The 19,463-nt window shown below is 38.3% G+C and overlaps 1 protein-coding gene across 3 annotated transcripts in view; it reads left to right on the top strand.

Annotated features, from left to right (window-relative positions):
* Nucleotides 1-19,463, top strand: part of ADAMTSL1 (ADAMTS like 1) — a 473,180-nt gene that overhangs the window by 198,852 nt on the left and 254,865 nt on the right. For 2 of the 3 annotated variants that reach the window (XM_082612433.1, XM_082612435.1), the window contains exons 10-13: nt 7,158-7,208; nt 11,738-11,942; nt 13,246-13,393; nt 18,684-18,768. In XM_082612433.1, the coding sequence (XP_082468559.1) occupies nt 7,158-7,208; nt 11,738-11,942; nt 13,246-13,393; nt 18,684-18,768 (489 nt within the window). The remainder of the gene's footprint in view (nt 1-7,157; nt 7,209-11,737; nt 11,943-13,245; nt 13,394-18,683; nt 18,769-19,463) is intronic. The other variant, XM_082612434.1, reaches the window with a different exon arrangement.

The raw sequence follows: 19,463 nt of genomic DNA, 5'->3' as shown, positions 1-19,463 counted from the left end.
TTTATGCCATGTCCATCTCCAAAAAAGGAGAACTCAATGTAAGGGCTAGAAAATGGTTTTCTCAGTTGGCAGTTAAAGTATACTGAAATGTTTTCCTAGTCACGAAGCTCTGTTTGTTTTATAAAAGTAGGTCCATTACTTAGAAAAGTAACAACTTCCTTCTTTTGGCTCAACCTCCTTTAAATATACTACTTTAAGTAGCTAATGAATAAGGGACAAAAAATACCATCGTAAAATCCCATTTGCACTTTCCTGCATTTATGGTGAGATAAATAAAGCAGAGTTCTGATGCTTTTTAGAATACATGGTCATACCCTTCCCAAGTTTATAGACCTACCACACAGTATCAGACAATCAACTCTAACTCAGTTACTGTTCTGTTCTTCCACCAAGCCAGTTCAGCACTAATAATAACGATCACTTCATTTACATTTTAAACTTTTTAAAAGTGTAATTATATGCAATCTTTTAATTAACTTGTAAGTTAATAGGACAGGTATTATCATCATCCTCATTTTTTACTTCCATTTTTCAGTTTGACTTTACTAGCTAAGTAGCTTCTTTACTTAATTTCTCTAGGCCTTAGTTTTGCCATCTGTCCAATGAGTATAGTATTCCTGTCAGACAGGAACTATAGAGAGTGCATGAGATGGTGCATGTAAAGCTCTCAGCAAGATGCCAAGCGCTCAATGCAAGTCAGCTATCATTATTGAGAACCAACCCTATAACATGACTGGCCCAATGTTAACTGCTGTTTGAAGTTTCTACAGTGCTTTCACATCTGTTATCTCCATCCAGTTTTACCTTCCCCAGGAGGTTAGCAAGACAGGGATTATCATCTATATTTACAGATGAAAATACTGAAGCCCAAAGAAGTTATGCGATTTGCACCAAGTCAGGGCAGGCAGGAGAAAGCTGGGTCATGGACCTAAGTACCTCCGCTTCCAGAGCAGCTCCTATGCTACATAAACTCAGGTCACCTGCCCTGGTGTCATCATATCCTACGGGTACCCTTGTTCTGCATGATGCCTGCAGCAACCTGTGAGATCTGGTTTAAACCCACCATACACCTCCACAGCCAGCACAGAACTGCCAACCATATCAATGCAAAGTTTGGTGCCCTGGATCTCTGAATTGACCACAAACCTGGGTTACGCATGCCTTTTTCATGTAAATGTAAATACTGATGTTTACTCAAATCAAACAATGACCAAATCACTTGGGACAGTACAGGAAAAGCTAAACAAAGCCCAAGGAAATATTAGTCCCATTTATTTAAAAGCAGTTCAGAAATTGCATTCATTAATATCAGAAATGTTTAACCACAGAAATATAAATATAAGGAAATTATGATATTTTGGATCAAATGATCAAAAACTCTCCAGTAGTTGGTTTTATAGCAGAAAATGAATATGTATCTTTAAAATGTTTTCAAATCCTAGACAATGGAGCAGGGCTTTTTTGGTCTGATTTCTAAAAGATAAATGAATGTTGCCTAGCAGTTTTAAAAAAAATTGTAACCTATTTACAGAATATTTCCTCATTTGCTGGATCTCCAGCTTGCCTCTTTAAATGACAGGGAAACCTACGGTGTTTTGTAAAGTCATCAAGTTTTAAAATAGGAGAGCTTTTGAGATGATTACCTAGTTCAGTGGTTTTCAATCTGTGGTCCACAGAACTCTGATTTCTGCCCTTAGCAGCCACTAGGAAGGGGACAGGTAAGATAGAGCTCCATGAGTTGGGTTTCCAGGCACCCATTCTTACTTCATCTTAAAACTCCTGATTTCATCCAATACTTAGATTTTGCAGAAGACCAACACAGAGGTCCAAATGCAATGCACTCAAGGTCACACAGAAAGAGAGTTGGCAGAGAGGAGAACAGACCTTCCATCTCCCAACTCCTCAGGGGGTCCTTGTCCTCATTATGCTATAATCCTTTGTGCTCTGCCACTCATGAGAAAGCAAATGCTTGAGTCTCTGCCAACTTTTTATTACTTCTCTCCTCCCCCATTCTGAACAGTTGCTTGGGAAGAGATTGGTTTCTGTTGGCCTGGAGTTATTGAGAAAAGATGAATCACTCTCTTCTGTGCCAGAACTGCCCCCACCACCCACAATTTCATTCATTTTTTTATTGAGTACCAATCTTGTGCCAAGTTCTGTGCTTGGTACCATGGCAAAGGCAAAGTAAAGCCAACGAGAGTCTAGACCACAACACTGCCCGAGGGAAGTTGAATTGTTCAGTTACAAAGCAGCATGATACCTGAAAAGACATATGAGACAGACAGGGAAGAGAAGATTTTTTAAAAGACTGTCATGGCTATTTCTGGGAGATGCCCAGTGAAAGAGATGTAGAGCTTAGCCAAGCAGCTTAGAAGCACAGTTGCCATTAAGCTGTCCTTTCTCTGCCCCAGGTCACCCAATCACCTCTGCTTGTCAGAGCAACCAAATTACCCTCTAAAACAGCCTGCCCCTCATACAGATGGCGGAGCTAGCAAAAGGCAAGGAGTGGGACTAAAGATGTGCACCGTGAGTGGCAGTTTGTTTGGGAGATTTTTTAACCTGTTCTTGTTTGTTTGCTTGCTTTCATTCTGGATGGTAGCTTTGCTTTTGTGTCTGCACATCAATGGCATGATTTCGTTGACTGATTATTAATGAATTGCCTCTGTGCAGGGCACTGTGTTAAAAGATATAGTAAAGAACCAATATGGATTTTGTCCCATATTGTTAACCTAAAGAAAATGTATACATGGTTAAAAGATAGTATACAGTTAAAAGTGATGAGGGGAGTTAGTGCTATGGGTATTTGGAAGAGGAAGAGAGAAGTGTCTGGCTACATGTTGAGAGGGAAAATAAGGACAGGCTTTAGAAGAGGTAGCCCTTGATTAAGAACTTTCATTGGGTGTTATGGGCTGCATTGGGAAGTAAAGTATCTGTTGCTATGACAGCAGTGAGCAGGCTGGATTGGAGGAGACAATGCCTGCAGGCAGAGAAATCTATTAGGAGACTGATGCGAGAGGGCCTAAATTCATGTCACAGAGATGTATTTGGCAGACATCACTACTGGAAGACTTTCCTGTCTGTAGGGAATACAGGAAAGAGAACAGCAACGATGCCCCCACGGTATCCAGCCTGGGTGGATGGGAGGATGGCAGTGCCCTGAACAGTAACAGTGATCACAGGAGAAGAAGCAGTTTGTAGGGGAAGATAATGAATTGTCTGGACCCACTGAGCTTGACATACTGAGAGTACATCCAGCCATCAGGACGTTAGAAATAAGGTTCTGCAGCCCTGGAGAAGAGGCAAGAGTTCGTGAGAGATGCACTGGAAGGGACAGTTGAAGCCATGAAAGCGACCCCTTATGATTCGTTTCTATTGTAAGAAGAACCCAGAACCTCGCAAATTAGGTGCTCATGAAGTTAGTTATATTAGGACTTTTCTTGGAAAGAGAGATATGTCACAATATGTAAATTTCACACCTGAGTAGTGTGAGCCTGAAGAGGGCTTGATTCTTAAAGTCAGGGATATTGTTCTATAATAGCTTCTGACATGATTTCAGGACAAAGGCTCAGTCATCTTTAAGTGACACATGGGAATTGAAGGGATAGCCTCATTTCATCCATTTATATCATGTTTCCAAATGTTTCTGTCTTTTGCTTTCTCAGACTTGAATTTTGTTTTACTTAAAAGTTCTAATTCCTGAAAACAGAGAAATATAAAAAGAAGAAAGCAAAAAAACCCCACCCATAATACAAACACCAGGAACTAACAACTGTTTTGGGTCCTTTTCTAATATATTTATGTGTACACACACACACATGTATACACATACACACACATATGTATACACATACACACACATATATAGGCTTTATAAAAATGATTGTATGGGTGGTATATGAGCACATAAGTTTTCTTAGTATTGTGGATTACATTGTCCATTCTATTTTGTATTGGATATTTTCAGTTGACATTACATTTGAACATTTTCCATGTCATTAAAAATAGTTCAAAAGACTTCATGTTCATATGCTGCATAATATTTTATTCCATGAGTTTGTCATAACATGGCAGCATTCTCCTGTCATTGGACAGTTCAGCAAGGTGTGGACTTTGAGAGGATGATGTGCAATGTCTTTCTTCTACTTATATCACATGAGTCCAGAGTGACCCCTTCTTCATCCTCATCTTCTCTTCTTCCCACCATGATCCTTGATTTGAGAGGCTTTAGATGGAATCAAGTCATTGCCCAGTGTAGGAAGTACATGAGCAATCAGAATAGTGAAGGCAATGGAGAATGAGTAGTTTTACCCCCAAACCAACTGTTTATTACATTTCCCTTTGCGATCATTTTTTTAAATTATTTTTGCCTCCTTCCCCACTGCATGTATGTTCAGACACGTCTGAATTCATACATAAACATGTATGCATGCACATACACATAAAAATGAAGACCTAAACATGGAAATAATTTCTTAAAGTCCCTAAATGGCGTCCTTTTCCATCATTCTTCAATAGATACACTTTGCCTAAGAAAAAGATTAAGTGTCTTAAAAGGAAGCAATGGAGAGTTAAGTTTAGGCAGTGTTGCCTGCCCCTCTGTGACAATGTGGTGAAAGGCCAGGGCCATGGCATGAACCCCAAGAGAGAGCAGAGCCCATGAACATGAATATGCATTAACAGGACTGGACAGAGCACCATTGTTTGATATCTTTCTGTTTTCACAGGTGCCATAGAGTCATTTTATGAGTCTTCACCATGACCTATGCCATAGAAAGACAAATATAGCTATAGTTTTGCTGAATCCAGGTTTAAAGCTCCTTGTTCAAACAAAAATATGATTTCTAAATCAGTCCAATGCAAAGCCCAACATCTTGAATTCTGTAACTCCCTCTTTCATTCCCCTTCTTTTCTTCTAGCCTGTCTCCTTCAATATTACTGCCTCCATTTTAAACATCATCAGCTGATAAATCAGTTGGCAGAGATCTGTAACAGTTCGTTCGAATATTGAGAATGACAAATCATAGCCATAAATTTTTTCAGGAGCGAAGACAGCGATATGCATTTCTGCATTTAGGTCTGGATGTAGGCATGAGTGAAGATACTAGGGTTAGCTAAAATATAACTGCAAAGTCAGTTGTTTGTGTTCCTTAATTAACTACCAAAGTTATTAGAAGAACTTTGGAAGGTTGGAATTCTATCAAATACAGTTCTTTTAGAAAGAAATTTTCCTTAATTACTAGGCAGAAGAATTATTGGAAAGAGATCACATGATTCTAACCAAAGACAGGATTAACCTTTCACATCCAATTTCTTGTCAAAAGAAGGCAGAAAAGAATAGGAAGTTTCTCTGTCTTGGAAAACAGGGAGAAAAGTTTAATGTTAATATTCATCCCATTCTTGTGTTTGTTAGAGCTATGGGATTTTGAACTTCCTCAAAAGGCAGCATCCATTTTCATGAACATCGTTACTGAAGATCAATGCACATACACACACCATGAAAGTTTAGTTATATAAATGAATTCCTTTAGTCATACAAATAAATGAAGAAAATGTAGTCATGTAAGATAAATAAGCAAATTACTACTCCAGTGTTTGCACCTCTTCGGAAGAGAAATCTGTATTCAAAGATTTGTTTCTCGTTTTCTTTCAAATTTCATTTCTCTCATTTCTCCCTTACCTTTCAGTAATTTCTTCAGGAACTACCCTTTTTATTACTCCCTCTCTCCTCCTTACCGGGCATGATGTCCAGAGTGCTATTTTTTATCTTTCTGTTCCGCAGTATACCTTGCTCACTCTACCCAAAAGCTTAGGTTTACTAGCCATATAAAAAGAACGTACTGTATCATCCTATGTCAGAGGATGGGATCAGAGTGAGTCTTAATGTATTTATTTAAATATAAATACAAACATTTATATTGAATATGGATATTCATCCCAGAATATCCCGGAATACCTGAGTTCCATTCATCCTAAAATAGAATACATGAGTTCCTTCAGTATTCAAAAGAAGGACTTGCTATCGTTTGTCAGTGGTAAAATAAGTGTCTTCTGTTCATGACCTACCATGCCTTGCTGCAGCAAATACATGACATCCGTGAACTGAGCTCTCTCTGTCTCCCACTCTTGATGGAGAGTCTGTTGTATTAGCCCCTTTATCTGAGATTCATGAGTCATAAATCTTCCACAAACAAGGGGACTCAGCAAGAAGAAAGTCTTGCCAATTGGAGGCTTTCCTTGAAATCAGTGAGGTAGTTAGTGTACTTTATTGGAGTCTTAAAGGCCTCTGGGGACTCCCACACAGCCTATAATATCATTTCTTGTGAATCCATTAGCCATACAGCCTAAAATGTCATTTCTTATGGCTCCTTTAGTCTTTATCTCTAAATCTCACAGGTTCCCCAGAGCACCAGGTATACTAACAACAGTCAAAACAGTCACAACCACCACCATAATAGCAGTTAACGCCATATCACATTTTATAGACCACAAAAAAAGATCTTTCATCTTTATTATCACATTTTAACTGCCCTACCTTTATTTTGGTAGGGAATGCGCTTTTGTTGATCGTTGCCTACTACATTCACTAGTTCCCCTTCCCTTTATAAAATAACCAAGTGGCTGCTTTCCAGATTTTACTAAAATCCTCAGATTTGCCAAGGGTGCATTACCTATTTGCTAATGCATGCTACATAGTGTTGTCAGTTCCCAGGTACATACTCTTATACATAGCTCTCTCGTTCATCAGAAGTGAGACTAACTGTAAAATTGCTTGGTGAGCATCTGGAAGTAACATTAATAATGATGATGATAATGACCTCATAGGATGTATAACTGGGGAGATTAAAGAACATTTACAAGCTTATTGTGTCATAGTTAATGATGAGGTGTCCAGTCTTCTTACTATCACCCTTTCCACTGGTATTTCCTGCCTGGATCAGAGAACTAATTATAGTAAACGGTGCCCTTTCGAAGAACTTGCCCCATCCTCAAACAGATGCTAGCGTAAAGATTTTGAACTGTTTTAGTGTTGTTTTTTAGAGACAATTTATTAATGTTACTTTGCATTTGTCTAAAAAAATTGTATAATGTAATCATTTAGTGTTTATTTTATTGTGTGTACCTTCTACTCAGAGGGTTGGCATTATTGTTCCTAACAGTGACGGATACAAGCAGATCATGCCTTATGACCTCTACCATCCCCTTCCTCGGTACGTAAATCAATCATCCTGATGCTAGAATTAGTAAATTAGTCTTCTGCTTCTTTTATACATATATATATATATATATATATTATAGATTTTGTGTTTCTCTGTAAAAATAAGATGGTAGATAGTATGTTTTGCAATCCATCCTGAGCTCTGCTTTTGAATAACACTGGTCTGCTCAGACCGTAAGCTTGTCATTCAAAAACCATTTTAAGATACGATCAGATTACATTGCAGTGGACACAGTAATTCACTATGATTAGATACAGTGTATGGGTTTATGTTATGTCTTTCTTTCACTCCCTTTGTCCTTTTTTATGTTTCCTCTGCAATAGGACCCTAGTCATTAAAGCACTGTTGCTAACTGTTAAACAAACACTGCCTGAATTATTATCCCAATACCACAAATGTGGAATTCCAGATGTGGTATTACTCTGCATAGGGGTTTGAATATCCTTTTTTTGTTCCAAAGAAATTATAATTAAATACAAAAAGGCAGTTTTTTCATATCCTTATTGTTCAGAACATTTCATGGGGAGGGGAGGTTTTTTGTGTGTTTTTTTCCCAAAACATAAAATTCCATGTACTATGCTGCTTTTTTAAAGTACGGTATTTTTTAAAACTAGAAAAAGTCATTAAAGTGATTGAGGAACTTTTAAAAGAACTTGTTCTCTTTATTAATATATTCATAAGAAAACTGGAGAAGCTGAAAAATACTCTAGCTACTGAGTGTATCACCTGCCACATTGGAAACAGCTCCCCAGAGAGCAAAAGTTAGATTTGGGTGTGAAGCCACCACTGTGCTAAGCAAGACCTTTGCTCTATTCTCTTTGCTCATTTGGACTTCAGGGAGTCAGCTGCTGTTTAGAACCCAAGGTGTAAATCAGATCATAAATAATTGGAAATAATCCACGGTGGTTTGCGCAATTTCAAACTAAACAAAGCCCAGAAAATAATTTTATTCTGAACTGTAAAATAAAGCAAATCTTTGATTGAAAATCTTCAAATACTTAATGAATTGAAATACAAAAAGAGGACCTCGAAGTCTTTTAGTCCAGCTCCCCAGTGATGCTTCATTCTCCCATTCTTCCCCAATAATCGCACCCATTCACCACACTTATGTGAACACATGTATTTATACAAATATGCATATATGTGTATTTACTACTGATGTATTCCGACATATTTTATATATGTATATATATATACACAGACACACACGCACATGCACATGTATAAACCAATACGAGTTGTCATCCAGCCTCTACTTAAATACTTCCAGGGACTGGCCCAGAACTCACTTATCACCATTCTAATGGTAGCATATAGAAAGGGGTACTTGATTAATACTATATATAATTGTTTGGGTTTTTTTTAAAGTTCTTCCACTAAGGAGTTACTTCATTCATCAGCTCCCTCCCACTTTCCTATGTCTATATTGATAAAGACAATAAATGACTTTAGAATGCTACTGATGTATCCTTTTGCTGGTTTGATCCAGAACCAAACTTGAAAAAAAAATGGAATGAAAATATAAAAAGATTAATTTAACTGAACCAAGATTTTATTTGATTTTAATTCCTGTATCTGTAAAATAAGTATTCATAGGACGCATGTATCTGGTTGGGTGAAGGCCGTGTATTTCGAGATAAAGGCACAGTTGGGTATCAGGGGTGAGAACATCAAGTTGATGTTTTTCCTGTAATGGCACTCCTCAGTTTCTTTCATATCTATGATCTCTCTTGTTTATATTTCTGTGGTGTGACTAATGCCTGTCTTAGGTTAAACTTGATTTCTTATATATTCAGATTTCCCCCAAGTGCCTGAAGCTCAATATTCTCAATGAGAGATTGAGATGAACCTCCTTGAGGTTTATTTGCACCCTGTCTTCTGCACACTTTGGCCTGTCCATGCATCACAATGGGAAAAGACAACTAGCAAATAAACAGACTATATTTCTTACCCTATGCACTTCTGTTACTAAACTAATTCTAAAGTTAGATATTCTGCTTTATTGATAAAGCCTTACTAAATGGAAGTTATTTCTACAAATATGTTTTCATTTCTTAAGAAGAATTAAGGCTCAAAAATGGTTCTCAGAGGGTAGCTACTTACTGATCAAGGCAGAAGGCTTTACTTATTGAAATTATTTGAATGGGTTTAAGACCACAAGTGTAGATACAAAACACAACATTAACACAAACAAAGAATTTTTAGATTCTTTTTTCTTGCTTTCAGTCTTTGACTATAACATATATCTAAATATGATATAAGAACATAGTCTGATGAATAATCTTTAATTTATACTTACTATATGTAACTTTTCCACATAATCCTTAATTTTGAGAATTTCTTAAACTAAATACACTGTGTACTTAAAAATTAAAAGCCAAAGGAGTTAAAATATATGAAGTCATCTCTTATTCTTCCAGGGCAAGATTCTTGGATATATATTTTTTCCAAATACTTACCTGGTCCCTGTTTTAAGATATCCTAACTGATGCCCTCTCTGAGCTTTTGTTATACTTTCTTTAAAGCACCGAGATGTTTTGCTTTGAAATTCCACATAATCCTCTTATTATGCAAGGATTCACATTATAACTTTTCACATATAGAACTACAGTTGAGTGCCGGAACCATACTATAAATACTTGGAATAATATTCAAATCATTTGTCTTTCTGTGATCACTGACATTGAAAAGGATACTTAGTACTGTTTACAAAATTACACCATGGACCGGTCCAAGTGTTGAGACAGAAATTAATCACTGTCTCTTTAGAAGGGTCCAGTTTAGGGATATTAGAGTACCAGTTAGAAAATGTGCTCTTTTTATGGCATCTTAATGTTCTAAGAGATTAAATGTCCGTTCAAAGCATATTCTCAGTTCACTGTCAAATCGAGTCTAATGCAAATTTGTGCGTATACATTCAGCCCAATTTCAGTCTGAATCAGACCTGTTATCCACCTCCAGCTCTCCAGAGATTTACATGGAGACAAATGAGAATTGGCCTTACCCTTTGGAAGAGAAACTCTCTACAGAGCTGCTTCCTTCTCTTGAAAGGGAACAGAGAGTCTCGAAAGGGCTAAACAGAGGACCTCAGTTTCCCCATAATAACATTTTCTTATGTGTCTCCTGGGGAAATATGCATAGGAAAATATTGTATTTGGCAGCATGTTTAGGCTGTTGGCAGTGGAGATAACAGTTGTTGCCTAGACTTGAACAGTGCAGAGAAAATGTGGAGGAAGATTCTCTGTAACTGGGAAACACACATTATCCAGGCTCTTGCAAAAGAGAAAGCAGGCTCACAATACACATGAAATCCCATGTAGAGAATAATTCACATCTCCATGGTATGCCTGTGTGGTATTTTTACATTTAACTATTCAAGTGGATCAACTTGGTGACATTTTGTTTTTCTCTCATTACAATGATATCTCTCATAATTCTAAGAGAAATCTTAAATCTTTAGCAGTCCTTATCAACAAGCAGACTATATATGCAAGAAAAAGAAGCCCAGTCCCCATGTTTTTATTGTTAAAAACTACGACATTCTTTAAACCTATGGGAAGAGAGAAGAGAACCGGGCAAAGATGTCTCTCAGCCTCTGGTCCCAGATGCACCAGAGCTGTGTAGAGATCTGAAAAATCAATGAAATTCTCTTAAGTGCTATTGACAATACTGTTATTTTTTCCCTTACTTTACTTTATCTGTAGATTCCAATGCCATCAGCCTTTGAACCAGAGCCAAACTTCTTCACAATTCCAGGAGTTCTTTAGGGAGTGCTAACTGTCAGTACCCCCGGCCTTAGCAGCTAGGGAGCAAGTAGATGATGCCTATATTAACATTTTGCCTCCAAATGATGATACAGTTTGAACATCAGAATTATGCTAAATCCATGTACTCCCAAAGTTGATGACTGTAGAAGCAAGGGAGAAAGAGTATTTGGTTTACCTGAATCTTTCTTGAGCTTCTCATGTAAAAGTATCCAGAAGCTAAGTAATAAAGTATTGCATCGAAAATGAAAAGTATTATCCCAGGTACAAACTATTAGTGTTAACTGATTAACCAATTTTAGTCTTGAGATAGATATTTAGATAGATAGCTATTAGATAGATGCAAATATATTTATAAAATATAAAATAATGTAAATATTATATATACACGTACACCCACACACAAACACACACACATACAGACACACTCAGAATCTATACTGAAGCTGAAAGAAGAAGGACTGAACAGCCCTCTTTTGAGTAGGCTACAGACCCCACAGTTATCCTTGTAGACTGCTCTTAAAGAGTAATTTCTTACATTTGTGTAGAGCTTTGAGGCTTACAGAGCACTTTTGCCAGCATCGAATCCTCTCTGACTCGTCAGATTTCAGGCCAGAGCTGGCTTTTGGTTCTCTGGAGTGTAGCCTCTCAGAACCTGATCGCCCCAAAGGGCACTGGGAAGGGGTTGGTGGGAAAGCTCACTGAGGAGGTGGGCAGTGTGCGTGTCTGCCCTGATGACTCCCCTTGCTTCTGTAGGTGGGAGGCCACCCCGTGGACCGCGTGCTCCTCCTCGTGTGGGGGGGGCATCCAGAGCCGGGCAGTTTCCTGTGTGGAGGAGGACATCCAGGGGCATGTCACCTCAGTGGAAGAGTGGAAATGCATGTACACCCCTAAGATGCCCATCGTGCAGCCCTGCAACATTTTTGACTGCCCTAAATGGCTGGCACAGGAGTGGTCTCCGGTAACTGTGCCTTCTTTCTTTGTTCGTTAGGAGAGTAAGTCCACTCTTCCCTCTCCTCATCATGACCCCACCACCCACCCTGTGCAGCTCCCCACTTCTTCTCTGGAGGGGTCTCGAAGCCTACCCGTTTAGCCCCCAGAGTAGGCTTGCCCCGAATCGAGCCCCACCAAAAGTAAATGAGTAGGAAAATATATATATATATATATTTTTTTTTCAAACATCTTTCTTCAAGCTACTTTAAGAAACCTCTATCACTCCCCATAACATTCCCTCAAATGGCAAGAGGAGGCAAATGTCTGTCAAGAATAATTGAGGCCGATGACTGAGCCTGAAGCTGTGTATGCTGTTCTGATGGTCAAGCTCAGTAGACCAAAAGTTTGGTTTCATTTTTTATTTCTTCTACTTTGTCTATGTCCAAAAAGTGTCTTCAGTGGATTAAGATGAAAACTATGTATATTATTCACTGAAAAAAAGATGAAATGAAGATAGTAACATAATTAGAATGGAGGTGAAGTGGGATTAATTAAAACCAAAACGGTCTAGACCTTAGCGAAGCCACTGCAGCAGCTTAAGCATAAAATGTTATTTGGGGGCTCCTGGCTGCTAGTGGAAAAAGGTGTGAAATGGCACAGGAGATGGAAGGGTGAGATGGAAAGATGTGCCCTCAGCCACAGAGATGGCAAAGGGCTATTCACTTAGCCTGTGGCTTTGTGGCAGCAGATCAGAGCTGTGACATCTTTCTATCTAGACTTGCTCCCAGGCATGTAGAACCACTGGAGGTACTGTCTACATCTGGCCATTGAATCAGTTCCTTTCAACGTCTTTTTTCCACATCACTATAATCAATTGGATCAGCCATGCAGTGATATAAGTTAGCTATGATGGAAGTTAAACAAATTTTAATGTCCACATGGGAGCTGGCATTTCCCATAATTTGGACCTAATAGTCATTAGCAAAGTGACTAATAAAATTGACATACAGTTTGGTAATCAAAATTGGGCACACTCTATAATTTACTTTCTCCTCCTTTTTGCGACTTGGTTTGGGACTTTGCACACAGTGGGTGCTTAAGAAAGGCTGACTGACTAATCCAAAGCTAAGAAATTGCAAGTGATTTAATGTTCAGCCAGCTTCACCCTCAAATTGCCAAATAGAACAAAGATCCCATGACTAGTAAAAAGTGGTATAAAGCCACCAGGAGTCCTTCTGTAAAAGGAGCCCTTTAAAAAGTCTCAGGTGGGAAATGAAGAAAAGTAAACAAGGCTTTGCCTATGAGTCTCCTCTCTTACACTCTCTTTCCAGTGCACAGTGACGTGTGGCCAGGGCCTCAGGTACCGTGTGGTCCTCTGCATCGACCATCGGGGAATGCACACCGGAGGCTGTAGCCCCAAAACCAAGCCCCACATAAAAGAGGAATGCATCATACCCACTCCCTGCTATAAACCCAAAGGTAACTTGACAGGGGCTCTGTAACCAGTCTTGTCATTGTTGTACATATTCAGTGCTGTTTTCAACTCCTTGGAATATAATTAAGTATCCCAAGTGTTCTTAATAGCTGTTCTTTGTAACTTAGACTCTACTGAATGGACTTAACTCTTTCTAAAAATCTTTCAAATCGTTTTGCTTGCACATTGTTTTTAAGCACTATGTATTGCTATAATTCTCTCCTGGTTCAGAAAGTTGATAGAAGACTGTTGCTGAAAAATATCAGATATATTTGCTCAAAAGGAGATATTATAGAAATATATGTCTGATTTACTATCCATATTGCTTGCTGTTAAAAACAACACGGTGACAGCTTCCCTGGTGACGCAGTGGTTAAGAATCTGCCTGCCAATGCAGGGGACACGGGTTCAAGCCCTGGTCTGGGAAGATCCCACATGCTGTGGAGCAGCTAAGCCCATGTGCCACAGCTACTGAGCCTGCGCTCTAGAGCCTGTGAGCTACAACTACTGAAGACTGCGTGCCTAGAGTCTGTGCTCTACAACAAGAGAAGCCAGCACAATGAGAAGCCTGCGCATGCAGCGAAGAGAAGTCCCTGCTCTCCGCAACTAGAGAAAGCCCACGTGCAGCAACGAGACCCAACGCAGCCAAAAATAAATAAAATAAATAAATTAAAAAAAAAAACAAGGTTGTGAGACTCATCAAGAAATAAAGGGAGGGGGCCCAAGTCAATTAAATCAGAAATGAAAAAGGATAAGTTACAGCTGACACCATAGAAATACAAAGGATCATAAGAGACCACTATGAGCAACTATACACCAATAAAGTGGACAATCTAGAAGAAATGGACAAATTATTAGAAAGGTACAATCTCCCAAGACCGAGCCAGGGAGAAGTACAAAATATGAACAGACAAATCACAAGTACTGAAATGGAAACTGTGATTTTAAAACTCCCAACAAGCAAAAGTTCAGGACCAGATGGCTTCACAGGTGAATTCTACCAAACATTTAGAGAAGAGTTAATGCCTATCCTTCTAAAACTATTCCAAAATATTGCAGAGGAAGGAACACTTCTGAACTCATTCTGTGAGGCCACCATCAGCCTGATACCAAAACCAGACAAAGATATCACAAAGAAAGAAAATTACAGACCAGTATCACTGATTAACATAGATGCAGAAATCCTCAACAAAATGCTAGCAAAACAAATCCAACAATACATTAAAAGAACCATATACCATGATCAAGTGGGATTATCCCAGGGAATCAAGGATTTTTTTAGTATCTGCAGATCAAATCAATCAATGTGATACACCACATTAACAAATTGAAGAATAGAAAGCATATGGTCATCTCAATAGATGCAGAAAAAGCTTTTGATAAAATTCAACATCCATTTATGATAAAAACTCATCAGAAAGTGGGCATAGTGGGGGAATACCTCAACATAATAAAGCCTATGTATGACAGGCCCACAGCTAACATCATACTCTACGGTGAAAAGCTGAAAGCATTTCCTCAAAGATCAGGAACAAGACCAGGATGCCCATTCTCGCCAGCTTTATTCAACATAGTTTTGGAAGTTCTAGTCACGGAAGTCAGAGAAGAAAAGGAAATAAAAGGAATCCAAATGGAAAAAGAAGAAGTAAAACTGTCACTGTTTGCAGATGACATGATGCATTACATAGAAAATCCTAAAGACACTACCAGAAGACTACTAGAGCTCATCAATGAATTTGGTAAATTCGCTAGATACAAAATTGACATATAGACATCTGTTGCATTTATATACACTAATAACAAAATATCAGAAAGAGAAATTAAGGAAACAATTCCATTTACCATCGCATCAAAAAGAATAAAATACCTAGGAATAAACCTACCTAAGGAGACAAAAGACCTGTACTTCAAAAACTATAAGATGCTGATAAAAGAAATCAAAAACAACACAAACAGATGGAAAGATATACCATGTTCCTTGATTGGAAGAATAAATATTCTTAAAATGACCACACTGCCAAAGGCAATCCACAGATTCAATGCAATCCCTATCAAATTAACAATGGCATTTTTCACAGAACTAGAACAGAAAATTCTAAAATTTGTATGGGAACACAAAAGACCTCGAACAGCCAAAACAATCTTGAGAAAGAAGAACGGAGCTGGAGGAATCAGGCTTCCTGACTTCAGACTATACTACAAAGCTACAGTCATCAAAAGAATATGGTACTAGCACAAAAATAGACATACAGATCAGTGGAACAGGATAGAAAGCCCAGAAATAAACCCACACAGTTATGGCCAATTAATCTATGACAAGGGAGGCAAGAATATACAATGGAGAAAAGACAGTCTCTTCAATAAGTGGTGCTGGGAAAAGTGGACAGCTACGTGTAAAGAATGAAGTTAGAATAAATCCAAAAATAAACTCAAAATGAAGTAAAGACCTAAATGTAAAACCAGATACTCTAAAACTCCTAAAGGAAAACATAAGCAGAACACTCTTTGACAAAAATAGTAGCAATATTTTTTTGGATCTGTCTCCTAGAGTAATAGAAATAAAAACGAAAATAAACAAATGGGACCTAATCAAACTTAAAAGCTTTCGCACAGCAAAGGACACCATTAACAAAATAAAAAGACAACCTATGGACTGGGAGAAAATATCTGCAAACAGTGCTACCTACAAGGGATTAATTTCCAAAATGCACAAACAGCTCATACAGCTTAATACCAAAAAAAACAAACAACCCAATCGAAAAATGGGCAGAAGACTTAAACAGACATTTCCCCAAAGAAGACATACACAGGTGGCCAACAGGTGCATGAAAATATGCTCATCATCGCTAATTATTAGAGAAATGCAAATCAAAACTACAATGATATATCACCTTACACCAGTCAGCATGGCCATCATTAAAAAGTCTACACACAGTAAATGCTGGAGAGGGTGTGGAGAAAAGGGAACCCTCTTGCACTGTTGGTGGGAATGTAAATTGATACAGCCACTATGGAGAACAGTATGGAGGTTCCTTAAAAAGCTAAAAATAGAACTACCATATGACCCAGCAATCCCACTACTGGGCATATACCCTGAGAAAACCATAATTCAGAAAGAGTCATGTACCACAATGTTCATTGCAGCTCTATTTACAATAGCCAGGACATGGAAGCAACCTGAGTGTCCATCAACAAATGAGTTGATAAAGAAGATGTGGCACATATATACAATGGAATATTACTCACCCATAAAAAGAAATGAAATTGAGTTATTTGTAGTGAGGTGGATGGACCTAGAGTCTGTCATACAGAGTGAAGTAAGTCAGAAAGAGAAAAATAAATGCCGTATGCTAACACATATATATGGAATCTAAAAAAAAAAAAAAACGGTTCTGAAGAACCTAGGGGCAGGACAGGAATAAAGACGCAGACATAGAGAATGGACTTGAGGACACAGGGAAGGGGAAGGGAAAGCTGGGACGAAGTGAGAGTGACATGGACTTATATACACTACCAAATGTAGAATAGATAGGTAGTGGGTAACAGCTGCATAGCACAGGGAGATCAGCTCGGTGCTTTGTGACCACCTAGAGGGGTGGGATAGGGAGGGTGGGAAGGAGATGTAAGAGGGAGGAGATATGGGGATATATGTATATGTATAGCTGATTCACTTTGTTATAAGGCAGAAACCAACACACCATTGTAAAGCAATTATACTCCAATAAAGGTGTTAAAAATATATATAAAGGAAGAAGTGGCCACTGATACAGCTGACAGAGTTCGGTTCAAAAAGACAGTAAAGTATTAAAAGCTTACTATTAGTGCCAAGCTGAATTCTTCATTTTTGAAAGACAGGGATGGTTCGAGCTGTCATAGACGGCTTCATTGACCGAGTCATTTATCTGGGGGAGGTGGGCTAGTTGTAAAATGATGTGTGTATTTTCGGAACCATCTTCCTGGATTCAAAATGTTAGCAAATCTTTTGGGCTTTGGCATTTTTCCATCAATATTTCTCACTGGCTTTGTTTTCTGACCATAAACAATTGTTGGACATAGAGGATAAGTGATGCCCCTAACTTAAAATAGTCCATTCTTTATTCGTTTGTCCTTTACCCAGCCACTTCAGAGAAAGAAAAGCAGTTTGTGGTTAACTATCAAGAATAAAATCTGGGGACTTCCCTGGTGGTCCAGTGGTTGAGACTTCGCCTTCCAGTGTGGGGGGTGTGGGTTCGATCCCTGGTCAGGGAACTAAGATCCCACATGCCTCGGGGCCAAAACCCAAAACATAAAACAGAAGCAATATTGTAACAAATTCAATAAAGACTTTAAAAATGGTCCATAAAAAAAAAGAATAAAATCTGGATTTTCACAACTAAGTAGAGTCTGGCTCTCTAAACATCATTAAAATGCCATATAATCCTATGGTGTACACGTATATAGACATATTTCTTTCATCTTTACAATTATTTGTTATAAAATGGTGATAGAGCTTCACTGGCTCATACTGTAAAGGCAAATATGCCTATAAATGACCCTAATAAATATGTCAGAATGGGAATCTTGGCAGTTACTTCTGTAGGAGCAGTTATTACCTCTCTCTCTCTTTTTCTCCTCCACATTTTTTTGCTAGGAAGTAGTTAGGAAGCTTGTTCCAAATTGTTTGGCCAAAGCTAGATAAATAGTTGAAGCAAGTCAAATTACGAGTTGTGGACCCTAAGTTGATCGTATTCCAGTTGTCATAGAGCCTTGGGTTGGTATTGAATGAGTCAAATGTCTAAAGCAACATTTTGTGAATTTCAGAGTGTCAATTTTGTTTGTTTTTCACAGTATGGAACAGACCACACTTAGCCAAAAGGCAAAAGAAAAACAAGTTAGAATTTATGAAAGTATCACAATAGAATCTATTGTACTTTGTGTTTGTTTTACAAGGTAAATAGTGCTCTATCTTTTCAACAGGAAATAGAATCAAAGATACTTCAATGACTCTTTATACACATACTGAGCTCTAGAGTTATGATTTTCATAATAAAAAGACTTTCCTTTGCTAATCAACATAATAAAGGGGACATATACACAGAGACTAGTGTTATTAAACATTTTAAAATCTGATTTTCATTTTCTTCATATAACTATCATCATAGGCAGAAATTTACCTAAAAACATATTTGCAGTTATTGACATCATAACTTTTAGGTAGTACAAAATCAAGAACTGGGGAGGAGAAAATGAAATTTCCCTGAAATCCTAAATTGGTTCTAAACTCTTCTCTTTTGTGTGCATGCACTTAATTCTCAGAAAAACTTCCAGTAGAGGCCAAGCTACCATGGTACAAACAAGCTCAAGAACTTGAAGAAGGAGCTGCTGTGTCAGAAGAGCCCTCGTAAGTTTTCAACCATGAGTTGTTCTGCTTTTGAAGCTGATTGGTTTAAAGAAAGCAGTGTCTTGCTGATTGTGGCTTTCATGGGTTCTGAGCTAAGTGTACTCCTCTTACCAAGGGTGGAATGAGGCTTTGGGGCTGTCAAATTGGAGATTTATCAGTTTCATAGTGTTTCTCAAAACATGATTGCTCTCTAAATCTTTTCAGTTATGAACTAAGAAAATGAAAGTGTAGTGCCTACCCTCTTCTCCAAAATCTGACCTCCTGTTTCCTTTTGCCAAGAGGCCAAAGGTGAGAAGGTCCAGGCTGCATCTGATGATGTAGCGCAGATTTGATGTGAAAGCCTAGGCAGCTTTTTATACTTGTTATCTCCCAGCTTTGCAGTATAGCCCCTCACAAAAATGAAAGAGTAAGGGAAATATATCTGAGGTCAAAGGAAGCTTATTAGCTTTTCTTTTCCCTTTCTTGCTGGGATTGGTATCAGATGGATATCAGGTCTTTGCCCCACTTGATCAAGGTCCCACACTGGCTCAGTTTGATCAAGGCCATGAAATCTGTAAGACCACTAGGCACAGATTTTCCAGATACTTCAGAAGAGGCAACAAGGAAGAGAGACAAACCTAGGTTGATTGATTGACCAATAACTGTATATTGATTCTACTGCAATACACTGATAGGCCTCTCCGCTACATCATTTT

The sequence above is a fragment of the Mesoplodon mirus genome (genome assembly GCF_964341445.2).
Source record: "Mesoplodon mirus genome assembly, chromosome: 1".
Taxonomy (NCBI): Eukaryota; Metazoa; Chordata; class Mammalia; order Artiodactyla; family Ziphiidae; genus Mesoplodon; species Mesoplodon mirus.
This window is presented reverse-complemented; position numbering and strand designations above follow the sequence as displayed.